We start from the raw sequence: 16,344 nt of genomic DNA, 5'->3' as shown, positions 1-16,344 counted from the left end.
AAACGACCCCCCCCCCCCCCCTTTCATGCATTCATGATGGAACATAATATACCGATCATATGCATATGCAGTGTATAGGACGAAATGCCAATGCACAAGCGCTTTACAATTTGTTCCTCACATTTTACTCATTCACTCACACACCGACGGCGGAGGCGACAATGCAAGGTGCCAACCTGCACATCAGGAGCAATTAGGGGTTAAGTGTCTTGCTCAAGGACACTTCGACACACTCCTGGGAGGAGTGGGAATCGAACTGGGAACCTCTGGATTATCAGACGACTGCTCTACCTCCTGAGCCACTGTCGCCCCCATACCCAGCAGGTATGCATTACCAACTATGCAGTAACCAATCAATCCTAGAAACAAGGGGCTGGCTGCTTGGGTTGGACCAGCTCTCTCAACCACGCATACCAAAACAGGCTAAACTCATCGCTTGGGTAATTTCCCCACTCTCTCCCCCCCTAAACCAAATAGGCCTTGTTTCAATTCAAGCCGTAGTAAGGCCTGGAATACAGGCAGATCAAAGGGTCTCTCTGTCTTAAGCGTGCAAGGAATTACTGAGGCAGGTTACCCTGCTGTAATCTAGCCAATGAATAGACAAGCTCACCAAGCAGAGAGAGAGAGGGAAGGGGGGGGGGGGCGTTCATCATAAACTACACACCAGCTTTTCTCCCTCAAGTCTGTCCACCTCCTGAACACATGGGTAAATTCTAAGGCGAAAAGACAAACAAACACCTGTTTTGTATACAGAGAGAGACCGCAAACAGAGAGAGAGAGAGAGACCACAAACTGCCAAATCCAACATCTAGCACACGAGAAAGGCCACGGCATTTCAAACAGCTGATGGCAAAACACTAACAGTCGTCCAGACACGGCAAGAGACTATAAAGGTCTCATGTTGTGGAAGACTCGAGGGGGATTTGGTGCTCCTTGCCACGGTTTGACTGCCTTAGTTCTTACTATTATGTACTAGGGGTGGAACGGTTCACAACATCAACGGTTCGGTTCACGGTTTTGGGCTAGCGGTTTTCGGTTCGGTTCGATATACGTTTTTTTATTCTTTTATGTAACACTCCAAAAATGTAAACATGCTTCTCATTTATATATAAAAAAATTCAAAAAGTTTACAGTGGTTTGCCTTAAATAATGTTTGGCACACAAAGACCGAACTGACTGAAAAATATAGGCTACATTTGTATTAACTTAGTGAAAACAAACAATATGCTCAGCCAGCACTAGACTTTCCTTTCTTTAAAATAAACACAAAAACAATGTCAACAATGTTTAAATTCCCTGATTGTCAGTTCTTAACCCTTTAATCGCCAAGGACGACTTTAGACGTCATTCCTCGCCATGCGTAATCTGCCAATGACGTCTTACAGCGTCTTTGAGATCAATATTTCAAAAATCTGTCATGGGAATCATATTTCACCCACGGAGACTTGAGACTTGCTGTTGATCTCCTCTCAACTCTCTAACGGTTCAAGTCCGCCATCTGGTGGGCGATCGGCGAATCGCCAAAACCGGAAGTGACGCGCCGGAAGTGGTGCTCACCCATATTTCGTCCGGCCACTCGCTATCGCTAGCGGGACTCCAGCTTGTGGATAGCGATCCGTTGCCAATAACTCGATAAACAACATGATTTGGACGTATATAGCATTATACAACCTGGAAATGGATCGCATATATCAACATCCCATAATAGCGAACTTCCTGCTCCACGCTGATCGCCCAACGCTATGAGGAAGCTGCGGTGAGTTTCAGCGTGTTTGATTTATTATTATTAAACATACACACTGCTCCGATCAACATATCACCCATACTAAATAAATGATTTAACGTCGGCCACGGACTTATAAACCCCCCCCCCCCCCCCTCCGGTCACCAGCAGATGATGAGGCATGACGTGTAGGACCTTGTACAATTGACATTTTTTATCTGACGTCAATCGGTATCAAACTACATTTGATGATCTATATGTATTTAGGGCTATAACTCACGTTCTGCAGAATGCTGCAGAAAATGGTAAAAACATATTTATACTTTAGACCGTATTTTAGTATGAATATGTGAATGAAAAAGTAGAACGTTGCTACATCCTAAACGATAGATACTTGACGTTGAATGGGCCATAGTAATGTCAATTTAGCAATACAATTTAAAAAGTTATAGCCCTGCAAAGAAGGGGAACATCTCCATAGACAAATAGAGCTGGCAGAGGACGGTATAAGGATGGATATAAGCGTGGCAGAGAAAGGGTTAACTGGATATGCGCCAAGAACGAGTTAACTCGTTATTGCCCGCCATGCGTTCAGCGCCAGAAACGAGTTAACTCGTTTTTGGGATCGTTATTTCGTTTATTCGCTATATCTATTCATAATTCATAGCTGCAGCCTCTGGTATACCCTTCAGACCCTGTCTGAGCTGGCAGACGGTCAACTCAGGCTCAAACAAGGGACTAAACACGTTTCGCAATTATGCCACATCAATGTGGAACGCCCTACCCAAAGCTGTAAAGGAATGTGAATCACTACCCACTTTCAAAACCACTCTCAAAGAACACCTACGGGAGACTGCAATTCGAAACTGGCCCCTGTAAATGTCCTAACCCAACCCCCTCCAATGTACAGTAAATTACCAAGTATGGTTGTCAATATTCCAATGTACAGTTTTGCTTGTACAGTTGTACAGTGTCCCCCACTCTTTTTTTTGTGCATTACATCAGAGGGGGGGGGGGGGGAGCGCCCCGCTATGATGGCCATTTCATGTATGCACAACGAGATATAATAATGATAATCTAGCGTTGATTTCAGGATGATTAGATAATCAGCCGAAAAATTACAACGTGATGACTGGATTACAGTAAAATCCCCTTTTCTTGTCTTTTTCCTGGAATTACTCAAAAGCACCCAAACCATACTCTATTCAAAATGGTATAAAATGGAAATGTACTGATGAAAAAACAATCTGTTTTGGGCATGTTGACTGGAAGCAACTCACTGACAGTCGACAGCGTTTTTAGACCCATAGATATAATATAAGATATATTTTTAAGCACTCGCAAATGTTGCAGTCTAAAACTATATCCATTGAATAGACCTGGCGATAAAGGGGGATCAGCGCCCCCTGCTGCTGGCGGTCAATGTGTTAATGGAAAGATTAAGTTTTCCGCTTGAAATTAAAGTGCAGTATTTGAAAACTTGAAACTTAAACTGGTGTTAGCGGCTAAAGTTAGTTAGCGGCTAACGTTAGTTAAGGTTTTTACCGCAACGTGGACATACAGGAATGGCGAGGATGCAAAGCATGTTACACGCAGGCACGTGCACACATAGAGCCCAAAGGGTGCTCTAGCACCTGCCCTTTTTTGTGCCATACAATTTTTTTCTTTTTTACCGTTGCGCATATAGACTGCCCTTCCAACTGAAAAATGTCAGGATAGAATCAAAATATTAGGTAAAGAGAGAGAGATGCCCCCTATTCCATTGCAGTTTGCACGGCCTCCTCAGCGTGCCTCTCGGCGGACCTATATATTTTATGCATAGCGTGGGTGGTGATGATGATGATGATAGAAACCGCTGTGGCCCATACAGTTGAATGCTGGTATTACACTCACTGAGGGACACAAAGAAGTCAAGTCTGATGGGACTTGGGAATCTCAAATACAAATCGGGATTGGAATACAAAATGCATTAGAATATACAGCACTTCTTGGGATCTTTAGGGTAAGCACTTAATCCCTCCCCCCTGAACATTTATGGAGATGTATTGGGCCTTTTAAGTCAGTGATAAAAGTGTCTTTCAAGGATAAGTGAGCTCCTGCACTGATTATTATAGTTCAATATTCAATATTTGATCACCAAAACCCCCCAAAAAGCATAAAAAGGAGGCCCCCCGCCCAAAAAGGGCCCCCAAAAATGGGGCTTGCATGATGCACACGCTCGCTTTGCACGCACACAGGCCTAGTGCCCTTTTCAGCCTTTGAGCACCTGCCCCTCTAAAGTCCTGTGCATGTCCCTGTTACACACATTGGACCCGTTGCTCGCGCTGGTCTGTGTCTATAATGAAATGACAAATGTATCAAGCCGTTCAGAACTGACCCCACATCCAATGTGGAAAAAACAATCACCTTTAACCTAGCATTTGCATAAGATGTAGATCAGTGCTACGTAATCCATGTTTGTTTCCTTTTCGAAGCAAGGCGGCCTACCAGGGAAAGAAGTCATGCATTTAAAATGCGGTGTGCGTTACACCTAAAACAGCCTGCTGGAAAGTAAATTATTAAAACTACAAACTTAAATAATACATGGAGTTTATAAATAGAGCTGAGCCCTGCCAGATTTTTGGGGGGCTGTGGTCACATCTTCACCACTGCCTGTATTGACAGAATTGAGATGTAAACAATCCTAATAATATACATATTATATAATTGATTAAGCCAATTAAGGGGGAGGGATGATTAGGTGGCCTTGATGTCAAAGACCTGATTGGGAATTTTTTCCAGGAATGTCAGGGAACCTCCTACTCTTTATGAAAGATGTGTAACACATTGAGTGTCACGCCCCTTCCGGGAAGTGACCACTTCCGTGCCGCCCATTAAACCCATGTAAACGTAGTTGTAGTTTGTAGAACTAAACCTATATTATATAGTAACGCTATGGGTCTAATAACGCCCTTGAGTCTCATTGAGCTACTTCTGGTCAACGTGCAAAAAACAGATTCTTTTTTCATCTGTACATTTCCGTTCGATACCGTTTTGAATATGAACATAGTCCGGCCGCTTCTGAGCAATTCCAGGGAAAAGACACGAAAACAGCGTTTTTGTGTAATTCAATAAAGACGTTGTCATTTTTAGCCTGATTATCGGATCTTCCTGAAATCAACGCTACAGTAGATCATCACTATTATCCTTTGTGGTGCACGCATGCAATGTGATTTAGACCGGCGCCCCCCCCCCCCCTCTCCTGCATCCCAACGGCAGAACAGCCAGACACATAAACACATATAGCTTCAATCGCAGTAGAAATAAATATCAGATCAACGCAAGCTTTCATATAATGTCCTTACCTGGTCTCTGAAGTAATGAAAAAAAAAGAATCCAATAATCTCATCGCCATTCCAGTTATCCACAGCGATCGTCCCTCAGACGTTATTGGGCATTGCTCTTCAACGGGCGGGCGGGGTCAGTTGTCCAAGCCATCCCTATAAGCGTATGTTTTGCCGGAGTGTTTAGGACCCGCCCCCACGCCGCAGCTTGGTATAGAAAATAAACGAACCCATTTCTAACGGGTGCATTACTGGCCGAAGGCGTTAGAGGGCGGTATAATACCGTCTGCCAGCTTAGACACACTCAGAACAGTATGCACAAGGTGCCCTGCTGAATTATGAATGGATATGGATAATAAAAGAAATACCGTGACAGAAACGTAGATCTACGTTTCCGGCACTAAACGATCGGATGACAGAACCGTAGATCTATGTGAACGGCACTGCAAGTGTTAATGACCGGATTCAGTTGGGACTGAATATTATATTAAACAATACATAATATGGCATTAATAATAATAAATTGAGTGACATAACAACTAGAGTTGTTCCGATACCAGTATCGGAAATGCCTCCGATACAGCCTAAAATGCTGGTATCGGTATCGGCGAGTACACGTCCAAGTCTACCCTCCGATCCCATATGACGTCATTTATCAACAACACGTGCGGTATCCTCCTGCTGAGAGTGAGCATTATAAAACAAACGTGTTTTTAATCGACTGTGAATTAAAGTGTCAATGCCGTTTGTCATTTTAACAGCAGATACTTTCTTAAATGCCATCATCCCGACAGAGCGGTGTTGATGGGGAGCTCTTATGTGTTCGCTTGCTGGTGTTATTAGCATTAGCTGAAAAGCTAGTTTTAGTTTAACGTTACCTTGGCTAAAGTTGGGGCTATTCATAATCCAGCAATAATCAGTGGTGTCGCGTTTTAATATTTTTTAAATATTTAAGCCAAGCAGTCACCATGTACAGTATGGCTCGGCGGCCAGTCAAACCAATCAGTCACCATGTACAGTATGGCTCGGCGGCCAGTCAAACCAAGCAGTCAACATGTACAGTATGGCTCGGCGGCGTTACTACTATGAACAAAACAAAGCCAAGAGAACAGTTTTGACTCTTCAAATAAAGTGACTATATTTATTTTTACAACTAAATATAATTTGAGTCAATCACAAAATTCACAATCCGTCAATGTCATTAACAATGTGTTTCCCTGAACAATGAGTGAACTAAAAACCAACAGGTATTGTGCTTCGTCAGCAGATAAAACATTTGACGCTATAGGAGAGGAGACTGTTGTGGTCTTGGTCCATGAAACAACTATTGATTGGCATTTATAGGACAGCACGCCTCAAAAGAAATTAAATAAACCAAACAAACATCACAGGTCCATATGTCCGTGGTGAAACTTACGTGCTGCGATTGCTGGCTGCTTTGTCACGTGTCTGGTGCGCCCAGCAATCACAGCGCTCCTACTGTAAAATGCGGAAGAAGCCATTTTAGCGAAGGCTAGCTCAGTGGTTTTTTTACTCGCTTATAAAAATGATTTAAAATGTTTATTAGCAACGCCGAGCTTTCAAACCCCGCCGCGTGTGTGTGTGAAACCCTAATGGAACGCTGGGTACCTTTGAAATTTATATCTGATATATTTTGGACCCACCGCTAGCTTTTAAGCAGTACTTGGTGGTGCAAATTAACCTGGCTACTACGGAGGAATAAGTGACTGCGTATTCGAGCCCAGTTGCATCGCAGTCACGAAAGGGGCTACAACCAAGCTAGCTTGGTTACGTTAGTTAGCAACCAAGCTAGCCTGATAAACTTAGTTAGAAACCAAGCTAGCCTATGTAGGCTGCTTACTTGGCCCATAATGTGGTCCTCCTTCTGGACAGATAGATTTGTTAAATCATAATATCCACAGTGGTGTGCTATGCTGGTCCTCAGTAAAAGGTCCCACCGGCGAAAAATAAGTTGCTAATAAAGTGCTATATGCTTCATTGCATATTCCAAAGTGCCCGCGAGGCGAAGACGTTTGGTCATGTTTGCTTTTAATGTGATTTGATTGGCCACTTGGCCAGATGCGAAATTAGCATATATTCCCCTACCTAGAGAACCAAACTGGGCAGTGTTAAGGCTTAGGAGATAAGCCCAACCCAGCTCGAATCTTATTGGCTAATAATGAGGTAATAGGATGAATAAACAAACAAAAAACGACCTAGCGTCCTAACCTCGTTCCCAGCTTTTTCTTGTGAGCCTCCAGGCTGGCAGACTGTGAGTCAGTGAGTATGGGCCACAGAGACAGTGTTAGAGAGAGTGGGCGCAGTTTCGCTCATTCGGTTAATTTCTCCAGGAGGGAGAAAATTATTATAAACAGAGATGAAAAATAATGATTTTTTTATTATTCTAATCTAAACTATAAAAAAATTTAAAAAATTATTTAATTTTTTTTTACTGTTTATATTTTTGGGGAAGCTTGGCTTCCCTTGGCTTCCATGAATATTCACCACTGGCAATAATGGCTGCAGACCTGCAAGCAAGCAAGTTGGCAAAGGAATATTCCAAGGTAAATCACTTTTTCACCAGTAAGATACTGGCAGTAACGTTACATTATTTCCCTCTAGCTCACGTTAACGTGGCTAACGTGTCGTCACTGATCGACCTCTCGCACGCAATTAATGACATGTTGCGGACAGCCATACCGGTGACAATGTTTAGCTTTTAATGCCAAAGGATAAGAGTCTGAGGCAGAGTCTCAAAGGAGAATGTTGAATATTTATTTTGCATCGAAAATCACAACATACACGCTACTACTAGCCAGAGCCTCTGCAGACTGGATAGCAAGTGCAACAACGTATAACGTCCGTGCGGAAACAATGTCCCAACAACCTTTCCGTGGGTGAACTCATTGAGCATAGTTGTCAATTAATGATACTAATACTAATCTATTCACCTGTTGTTGAATAAATACCATTACTTTCTAGTTATTACAAAAAAAACAGTATATATAAAACAGTATCTGTAGCTGTAAAAAAAATAAATAAAAGAAATTGTATAATTTATATAATATAATTTTATTTTTTAACACATTGAGTGCCACACCCCTTCCGGGAAATTAGGTCTAGATTGGCACCGCTTTAATCAATGGGAGGACAGGGATATTTGTGAACGTTTAAACTATATCTTAAATTATGGCTATGGGTCTAATACACCCGTCGCTTATCAATGACTTGCTTGCAGTCAACATGTACGAAACGGATTGTTTTATCATCTGTACATTTCCGTTTTATACCGTTTTGAATAAGAGTATAGTTTGAGATTTCTAGTAATTCCAGAGAAAGACACAATAATAGCCCTTTAGTGGAATACACAAAACACTAGGGCTGTCTTAACACATTGGGCGCCATGGGTTATATCCATCAATATACCCAGTCTGCCACCGTTGAAAGCCTATGGAGATGTTTACCTTCTTTGCAGGGCTATAACTTTTTTAATTGTATTGCTATATTGACATTACTATGGCCCATTCAACATCGATTATCTATCGTTCAGGATGTGGGAACGTTATATTTTTTCATTCATACATTGTTGTGTTAATTCCTTCTAGAAAATAAGTATGTTTTTAATCTTTTCTACTGTAATTCCAAAAACTCCTTGATCGTCAGTAACGGCTTTATTTACTATGGGTTGATACGTTGATCAGATGGTTTGCAGTGAAATGAATAAACTGTTACCGTTCGCCGATGAGACTGGAGGAGAAAGATCCCAATTATTTGACGCCGATCTCCTACATCCATTTCCGGTTTGTATGGCGCAATAAACGCCGAAATCATATTGATTATTAAGTTTAGAAAGCGATCGAAATGCACTATAGTGTTTGTCTGGAGTCCCGTAACAAGATGTGACTGCCGGAGGGATTTCCTCAACGCATAGATCGGCACTTCCGGTTTTGGCGAGAGTGTAACTCGCCCGACCATCCACCAGGCGGCAGTATTGAGGCGTTGCAATCTCATACAGGGTCCCTCCTGGAGTCCGGAGGTTGGCTGGATGAATTATGAATGCCATGGCGAAAAAATTAAATATTGATCCCAAAAACGGCGTAAGTCGTTCTTGGCGTTCAACGCATGGCGGGCAAAAACTGCGTAACTCGTTCTTGGCGGACAAAGTGTTAAAGAGGACATGCATTGCTATTCCTTGCACTATTTGGGCAACTTTACACAATTCCTGAGAGTCTATGGAAGACATCTGTAAGGTTTATTTAAAAAAAATCATTGTTTTATATTTCTAATGGAGTACTCAAAAGCATAATTTTCCAGCCTCAGGATTTCAGGCTGTTATTGGATGGGCTCCGCCCATAAGCGCTTTGAGTGACAGTCACCCACACAGCGTGATACATACGAGAGAGCAAGAGAGAGAACGAGCAAGCGAGAGAGAGAGAGAGAACGAGCAAGCGAGAGAGAGAGCAAGAGAGAGAGAGAGATGTCCCTGACGCGTGAATACTTTTGGCAGCCCACTTGTCCTTCCGCATTGCTCTGATTGGCCGAGCGCGCGCATGCGCATGAGCCGCGACACGCTCCTCAGCCGAGATGCATCCAGCTCAGCCAGGCAGGAATACTGCGCTCTGCTTAAAGGGGAGATGAAGCAGTGAACAATGTGATCCTAGTTTGTTTGTTGTGTACCTTGTGTAAGACAGGGTCCTATAATAAAATGTGAAATCCTGCTTATTTGTCTGAAAAATCAAATATAATTTCCCTGTTTTCGCCATGGGCGGCGCCATTTTGTTGCTGACGTCACGGTGTTGGTTTGGTGTATACACTGCTGGTTAGCTGCATAGTAAACATGGACTGTCGGGTCAGTCAAATGTTGCCTACCAAACAACGGGACTGCGGTAGTTCTTTTTGTATTGCTCCTGGCTGTTCAAACTAATTTTACTGTGTGAAAGAGAGAGGAAAGTTGGTTAATTTCCACAAACTACCAGTGAAAAAAACAGTGTTGTTGGCACGTTGGCTCAGGCTGGCTGCACTCAGGCGGCGCGATCAGCCTGTTGGACAGGGAATGAAGATCTCCAGAGAACACTTCATTGCCTCGGATTATGTTGTTGGGGGTGGGAGGTTTGTCCAGAAGACCACTAATCAGCTGAAGCCTGATGCGGTTCCCTCGGTCTTCGACAGACAGACCGGCGCAGGCAGTTCAGCGTCGGGAGCATTTAGCCTGCTGGCTACCTAGCTCCAGTTCAACCAGCCGAGCGTCGGGACCATTTAGCCTGCTGGCTACCTAGCTCCAGTTCAACCAGCCGAGCGTCGGGACCATTTAGCCTGCTGGCTACCTAGTGCCAGGTACCAGCGTTAGCTCCCGGAGCGATGGCTAGTTAGTTAGCACCAGCCGGGTACCAGCGTTAGCTCCCGGAGCGATGGCTAGTTAGTTAGCACCAGCCGGGTACCGGCGTTAGCTCCCGGAGCGATGGCTAGTTAGTTAGCACCAGCCGGGTACCGGCGTTAGCTGGCTCCAGCAGCTTGTCGATGTGCTGGAGCCTCAGCAAGCTAACGGTAGCTGGCTCCAGCAGCTTGTCGATGTGCTGGAGCCAGCTACCGTTAGCTTGCCGAGGCTCCAGCACATCGACAAGCTGCTGGAGCAAGGTAGCCAGCACGCTAAATGCTGCATTAGGCTAGTTAGCTGAACCGTAGCTAGGTAGCCGGTACCTGGCTGGTGCTAACTAACTGGCCATCGCTCCGGTAGCTAACGCCGGTACCCGGCTGGTGCTAACTAACTAGCCATCGCCAACAACACTGTTTTTTTCACTGGTAGTTTGTAGAAATTAACCAACTTTCCTCTCTCTTTCACACGGTAAAATTAGTTTGAACAGCCAGGAGCAATACAAAAAGAACCACCGCGGTCCCGTTGTTTGGTAGGCAACATTTGACTGACCCGACAGTCCATGTTTACTATGCAGCTAACCAGCAGTGTATACACCAAACCAACACTGTGACGTCAGCAACAAAATGGCGGCGCACATGTTCATAAATGCTACATAAATGGACATTACAAATAGTTTTCTTAGAAACGCCTTATTTTTATAAACGTGATTTTTTCTGTGGTTTATCTAAATACTAATTTGATGCTATGACTATGTGTTTATCGCTATGCTTCATCTCCCCTTTAACCCAATTTATACAAATGGAAGTATTGATTACGCCGTAACGAATCATTAAAAAAAAATACCGTTAACTGGAATATGTTGTTTCTTTACACATGTTGGATTATGTAATTGGTTTGTCATGACAAACCAATAAAATGCACTGTGTGTTCACTGTTGTGTTACGCCTTCTCAGCATAAGCCCCATAATTAGGGATGGGTACCTTTCACATTTGAACCGATACCGGTACCGGTACCTGTGAATCGATACCGGTACCCAACGGTACCTTTTTTCGGTACTTTAGTCTCAAGAAATGTCGTAAAAGAAAAATCCAAACTTCAAATAACTACAATTTCGACAGTTTTCAGCATGTCATTGCTCCGACTGCTTTGTTGTTGAATCAAGTCAAATCCTAGGTAAGCATATATTGTGCGTGTGAACGTTGACATGAAAAGAAAAAAGTAAAAATAAATAAATAAAAATATTTTATTTTATTTATTTTTTTTTTCGGTTTCTCACTTGATTCGATACTCTGTAGTACCGACGTGTTTCGGTTCGGTACCTCAAAAGTACCGAATTCGGTACCCATCCCTACCCATAATAAGACCGTCTCTGGCTTCGTCCAGCTCGCGGCAGCATATTCTCCCCGCTGGCGATCGGAGCACGGAGGGTCGGGGACCCGCGAAGCCGGCAATGCGATTTTTTATTGGTTTGTCATGACAAACCAATTACATAATCCAACATATGTGTAAAGAAACAACATATTCCAGTTAACGGTATATTTTTTTAATGATTCGTTACGGCGTAATCAATACTTCCATTTGTATAAATTGGGTTAAGCAGAGCGCAAGTATTCCTGCCTGGCTGAGCTGGATGCATCTCGGCTGAGGAGCGCGTCGCGGCTCATGCGCATGCTCGACCAATCAGAGCAATGCGGAAGGACAAGTGGGCTGCCGAAAGTATTCATGCGTCCCTGACACACAGGCAGTCAAGTTTGTGTATGTGTGTGTCCCCGACGAGGGAGAGAGATGGCGCGCACACACACTTCTGCAGTCCCTCCCGCCGTCCCGCTCTCTCCTCGCTCGCCTGTCAAACCCCGTTTGAGGAAGTGTCGGGTTACACTATGCCTACATCCCCCGACACACACACAGTCAAGTGTGTGTGTCCCCGACGAGGGAGAGAGATGGCGCACACATTTACCGTCTCTCTCTCTCTCCGTTTGAGGAAGTGTCGGGTTACAATGAAAATGAAAATTGTGGGCGGGCATTGGCTCCAACCACAGAGCCAATCGGATCACAATCAGCTCCACCAGCGCCTCGTTACGTCACCTTGCGAGTCAAATCAGAATGACCTAATTAAATGGAGGAGGAAATTGTTGCAACTGAATGAGAGAGCAATCCGCCAATATGGTATTTAGAGACACAGACCCATTGATACTAACTCCTATTACTATATAACAATGCTAAACACTGAAAAAAGCCATTTATAATGCATGTCCCCTTTAAATACTTCGAAGCTTCGTTCGATGGGCATGGGATTCGAATATGAAAATAAAATTTGAATATATTAAAAAAAGAAATCTATCCCCCCCGCCCAAATCAACTCTGCCTCACTGTGTTAAATACAACAAGCAATGCTGTTTGTTATTTAAGATGAGGTCGGACTCGGCACTGACAGATGTGTTCATTGCGCTGCTTTTATAAAGCCTCAAATGACGGCTTACAATATTTCATGAAAGCAAAGTGTTTTGTTTGTCTAAGATTTTAACTTTACAGCACTGACAAAGTTGAACAAAGTGCTGTACAAGTCCCACAACATTAAAAAAAAAAAAAAAGCTTCTCGAAGCTTCTAATTAAAATCGAATCTCGGCCCTGAAGCTTTGAATTCCAAAAATAATTAGAAGGTCAGCCCTACAAAACACGGTCATTTTTCGGCTGATTTATGAATAGTTTTCAAATAAACGAAGAGAAGCGGGATCTGAAGAATCGCTTCTCCGTACTTTGGTCTGCGCGAACCTCACACACACACGCGCGCTCCCATGTCGGAGAAAGGAACATCTGATTACCCCAAGATTCGTAACATAAAGGCCTTACCTCACATCTGATGTCATGCAAAAAGATTAATCCAATTCCTAATCGCCATTCCAAATATCGATTGCGTCCATTGATCCAACGTTATAGTCCAAAACACATAATCCACGATTCTCCCAGTCCCCCCAGACAATGCAATAGTATCCAGCTGCATGCCCGAAAAGTAAAACCTGGACCAGACTTATTTATTTGATGCACAGTCCCAGCCAATGCAATCCAATTATGTGCAATAACATCCAGGAGACGATAGGCGGCAGTATTTGCCCTTTGCGAGCTCAGACCCATTCCCAAAGATAACGTCAGGCTGGATGGATGAAAAATGAAAGGATATCGCTAATGAAAGAAATAAGTAACGATTAAAACCCGACTATACTCGTGATTGGCACTCAAGCGATGGCGAGTTAACCAGACTATACTTGTGGTTGGCACTGAATGGGTTAATGTATGCACTGGTATCGGATCAGTATCGGTATCAGCCGATACCCAAAGCTTAGGTATCGGAATCGGATCGGGAAGGAAAAAATGGTATCGGAACATCTCTAATAACACAACATACATCTAACCTTTTGTCCTAATTTTACCACTCAATGGCTTTTCATGGCCGGTAGTCATTGTGACCTTATCATTCAATTTACGAGATTATACGCTTGACTTAAATCTACACTGTTGAATGAAGTTGCACATTTCCGAGTTGCGGTCTTGAGAGAAGTCATTGCTCTTATCTCATGGGCAGAAATCTTTACCATCCTGAGCGCTAGTGCCACAGGGAATGCATCCTGATTTGAATGAGTCCTGAACGAGACCTATGGCACTCAGGAAGCATCTCCTTACCCTCAGCCAGTAACTCGATCCCATTTAGAGGCAGCAGCCCCCCCCCCCCCCCCCTCCTGTCTCCGTTACAAAAGCATGTTGAATGCAGCAGCTACAAACTTTAGTTTCTTCCACCATAAAAGCAGGAAGGTGAGCAGCCAGAGACTGTACTGAGGAGACGGATCACTGCGGTCATTTTGAATAAGTCTGCAACACTAAAACATGGCAGAGACCACGAAAGTACTTGCTATATAACAAAACTCAGAGAAAATAATGACATGTGACTGATAATGTGATAATGTGTGACATAATGTGTGATAATGTGTGACATGTGATTATGACATGTGGTGTTATTTTATGATTTACTGCATTTTGAGGGGTTTACATTTTTTTTTTAAATTTTATCACAGTCTCTGCCAAAAGGCTGAGAGTCCTGCAATGAGTGGTTGCCAAGGTAACTAAGGACTCTCTGCCTTGTCGCTAATACATCTTAAGGAAGAGCAGCATGATGTCTCGGCACCACTGGCAACAGCACGTTATGGATTGCATCAATCATGACATAATACACAGAGTGTGTGTGTGTGTGCATATGGATAAAACCTAGGCCTACGCATTTGGCAGTTATTTTTTTATTAGTATTTTTAGCATTCGCTTGTATTTAAATTGTTAATTTTTAGATAAGTATTGTGTGATTTTGTGTGAAGGGCGGACCAGCAAAGTAAGATTTTCATTGTACAGCAAACTGTCTGTTTAACTGTGCACATGCCAATAAATAATCTTGAATCAAAGTGATTCCAAAGCTATTGTGTATGTGTGAAGCTACTGCACTCAGCATCTGTCCCCGCTGTCATCAAAGCATTGTATAGGCTGCAGCAACTATGCAAAGTGGACATGACATGAGGTAGGGCTGCATTCCATTGATACGGCTAGCATTAATGATTCCAGCATTGCTACAACACCACCACCACTACAGACTCAAGTCACTATATGATTGCTGGACAAGCTCTTGCTCTCTCAGATCAAAATGGGTTTAACTACTTTAAGTTTAGGGGGTAAAAAAAAAAATTACCTTCCGAGCTCATTTCCAATCTCGTACAATTCCTCAATATTTTCCTGGTTGAAGACGGTCATGTTGTAGAGGCGCTTCCTGCTCCAGACCAGCTCTCTCTCACACCAGCATCCTGGTTAGCAGCCCCTTGGTAGGTTCCGACGAACCCTCCTCATGTTTGGACTTTCAAATAATAAATAAATACATTTAAAAAAAATAAGAAAAAAAAAGGAGAGAAAGGAAAACCATTATAATGTGGCGTTAAATCTTGTGAACTTTCGGCTACTGTCACTGAGCTGGTGTTATTGTAGGTGTGTGTTTGGGGCTCTACGTCCAACAAAAGAAACCGAGCGTTGAACCTGCACCTTAACGGCTACGTCACGACTCCTAGAATAATGATAATTGATGCTATTTTCTTATCTTTCTATTACTGTATCTCGTATTTCACAAGAGAGAGACCCGTGTTCCGTGTAGGTGTGTATACAGGGGCCTATATAGTAGGCATGTTAACTAGTATATAACCGCGTCTGTCATCACAGACGAGTTAGGAACGCAAATAGCTTGATGTAGCCAAGAAGGGAACACTCCTCCTTTTAGCACAGCGCACACAACCACTGCTAAGTCATAATATTCATTTCCAGAGCAGGTGTTTCAACCAATTCCATGGAAAACATTTGCATCCAAAACGTTCACTAAAAACCTGCCTCCACGACGTGTCTTCCCGTGTGACGCCTAAACGTTTATTTCGCCACATTTTGGTCAGAAAACTGAAACAATGTATCGATATAATCGGAAAGTATCTTACGGTCGCTTCGGTTCCGCCGCCGCCGCTGAAACGATCCGTGGCTCCGTGCGCTCGGAGAGGCGTGGGAACCCGCCGTGGAGCGGGGATGTCACAACATGTTGTGGTTAAACGGGAGAATCGTAACAATGTAGTGTCTCCTAATGGTTGTGCGTCAGTGTCTATGCGTGTGGATTGTAATAATGTGTGTGCTGTGTGTGTGTGTGTGTGGAGGGTGGACGGCTATACCGTGTGTGGGCGCAGGGGGGCAGCATAGAGTAGCTTTCACTTTTTACTCCGAAGAAAAGCACCCAAAATCCTTTTGAAAAGTGCACGATGCAGTCAGTCAAGATTGTTTTTTTTTTCATGTGCATCTAGAGTAGATATGGGATATAATATACAGAATATAAATAATATAGGTAAGTGAACAGATATAT

The 16,344-nt window shown here is 43.3% G+C and overlaps 1 protein-coding gene across 1 annotated transcript in view; it reads right to left on the bottom strand.

Moving 5' to 3' along the window:
• dapk1 (death-associated protein kinase 1) overlaps positions 1–16,050 on the bottom strand; it is a 297,329-nt gene extending 281,279 nt beyond the window's left edge. Inside the window, exons 1-2 of the mRNA XM_084338233.1 lie at positions 15,932–16,050; positions 15,148–15,309 (exon numbers count right to left, since the gene is read on the bottom strand). Of these exons, the coding sequence (XP_084194359.1) occupies positions 15,148–15,209 (62 nt within the window). The 5' untranslated portion in view covers positions 15,210–15,309; positions 15,932–16,050. The remainder of the gene's footprint in view (positions 1–15,147; positions 15,310–15,931) is intronic.
• Positions 16,051–16,344: the final 294 nt, after the last annotated feature.

The sequence above is a fragment of the Notolepis coatsorum genome, assembly GCF_963971535.1.
Source record: "Notolepis coatsorum genome assembly, chromosome: 2".
Lineage (NCBI taxonomy): Eukaryota > Metazoa > Chordata > Actinopteri > Aulopiformes > Paralepididae > Notolepis > Notolepis coatsorum.
This window is presented reverse-complemented; position numbering and strand designations above follow the sequence as displayed.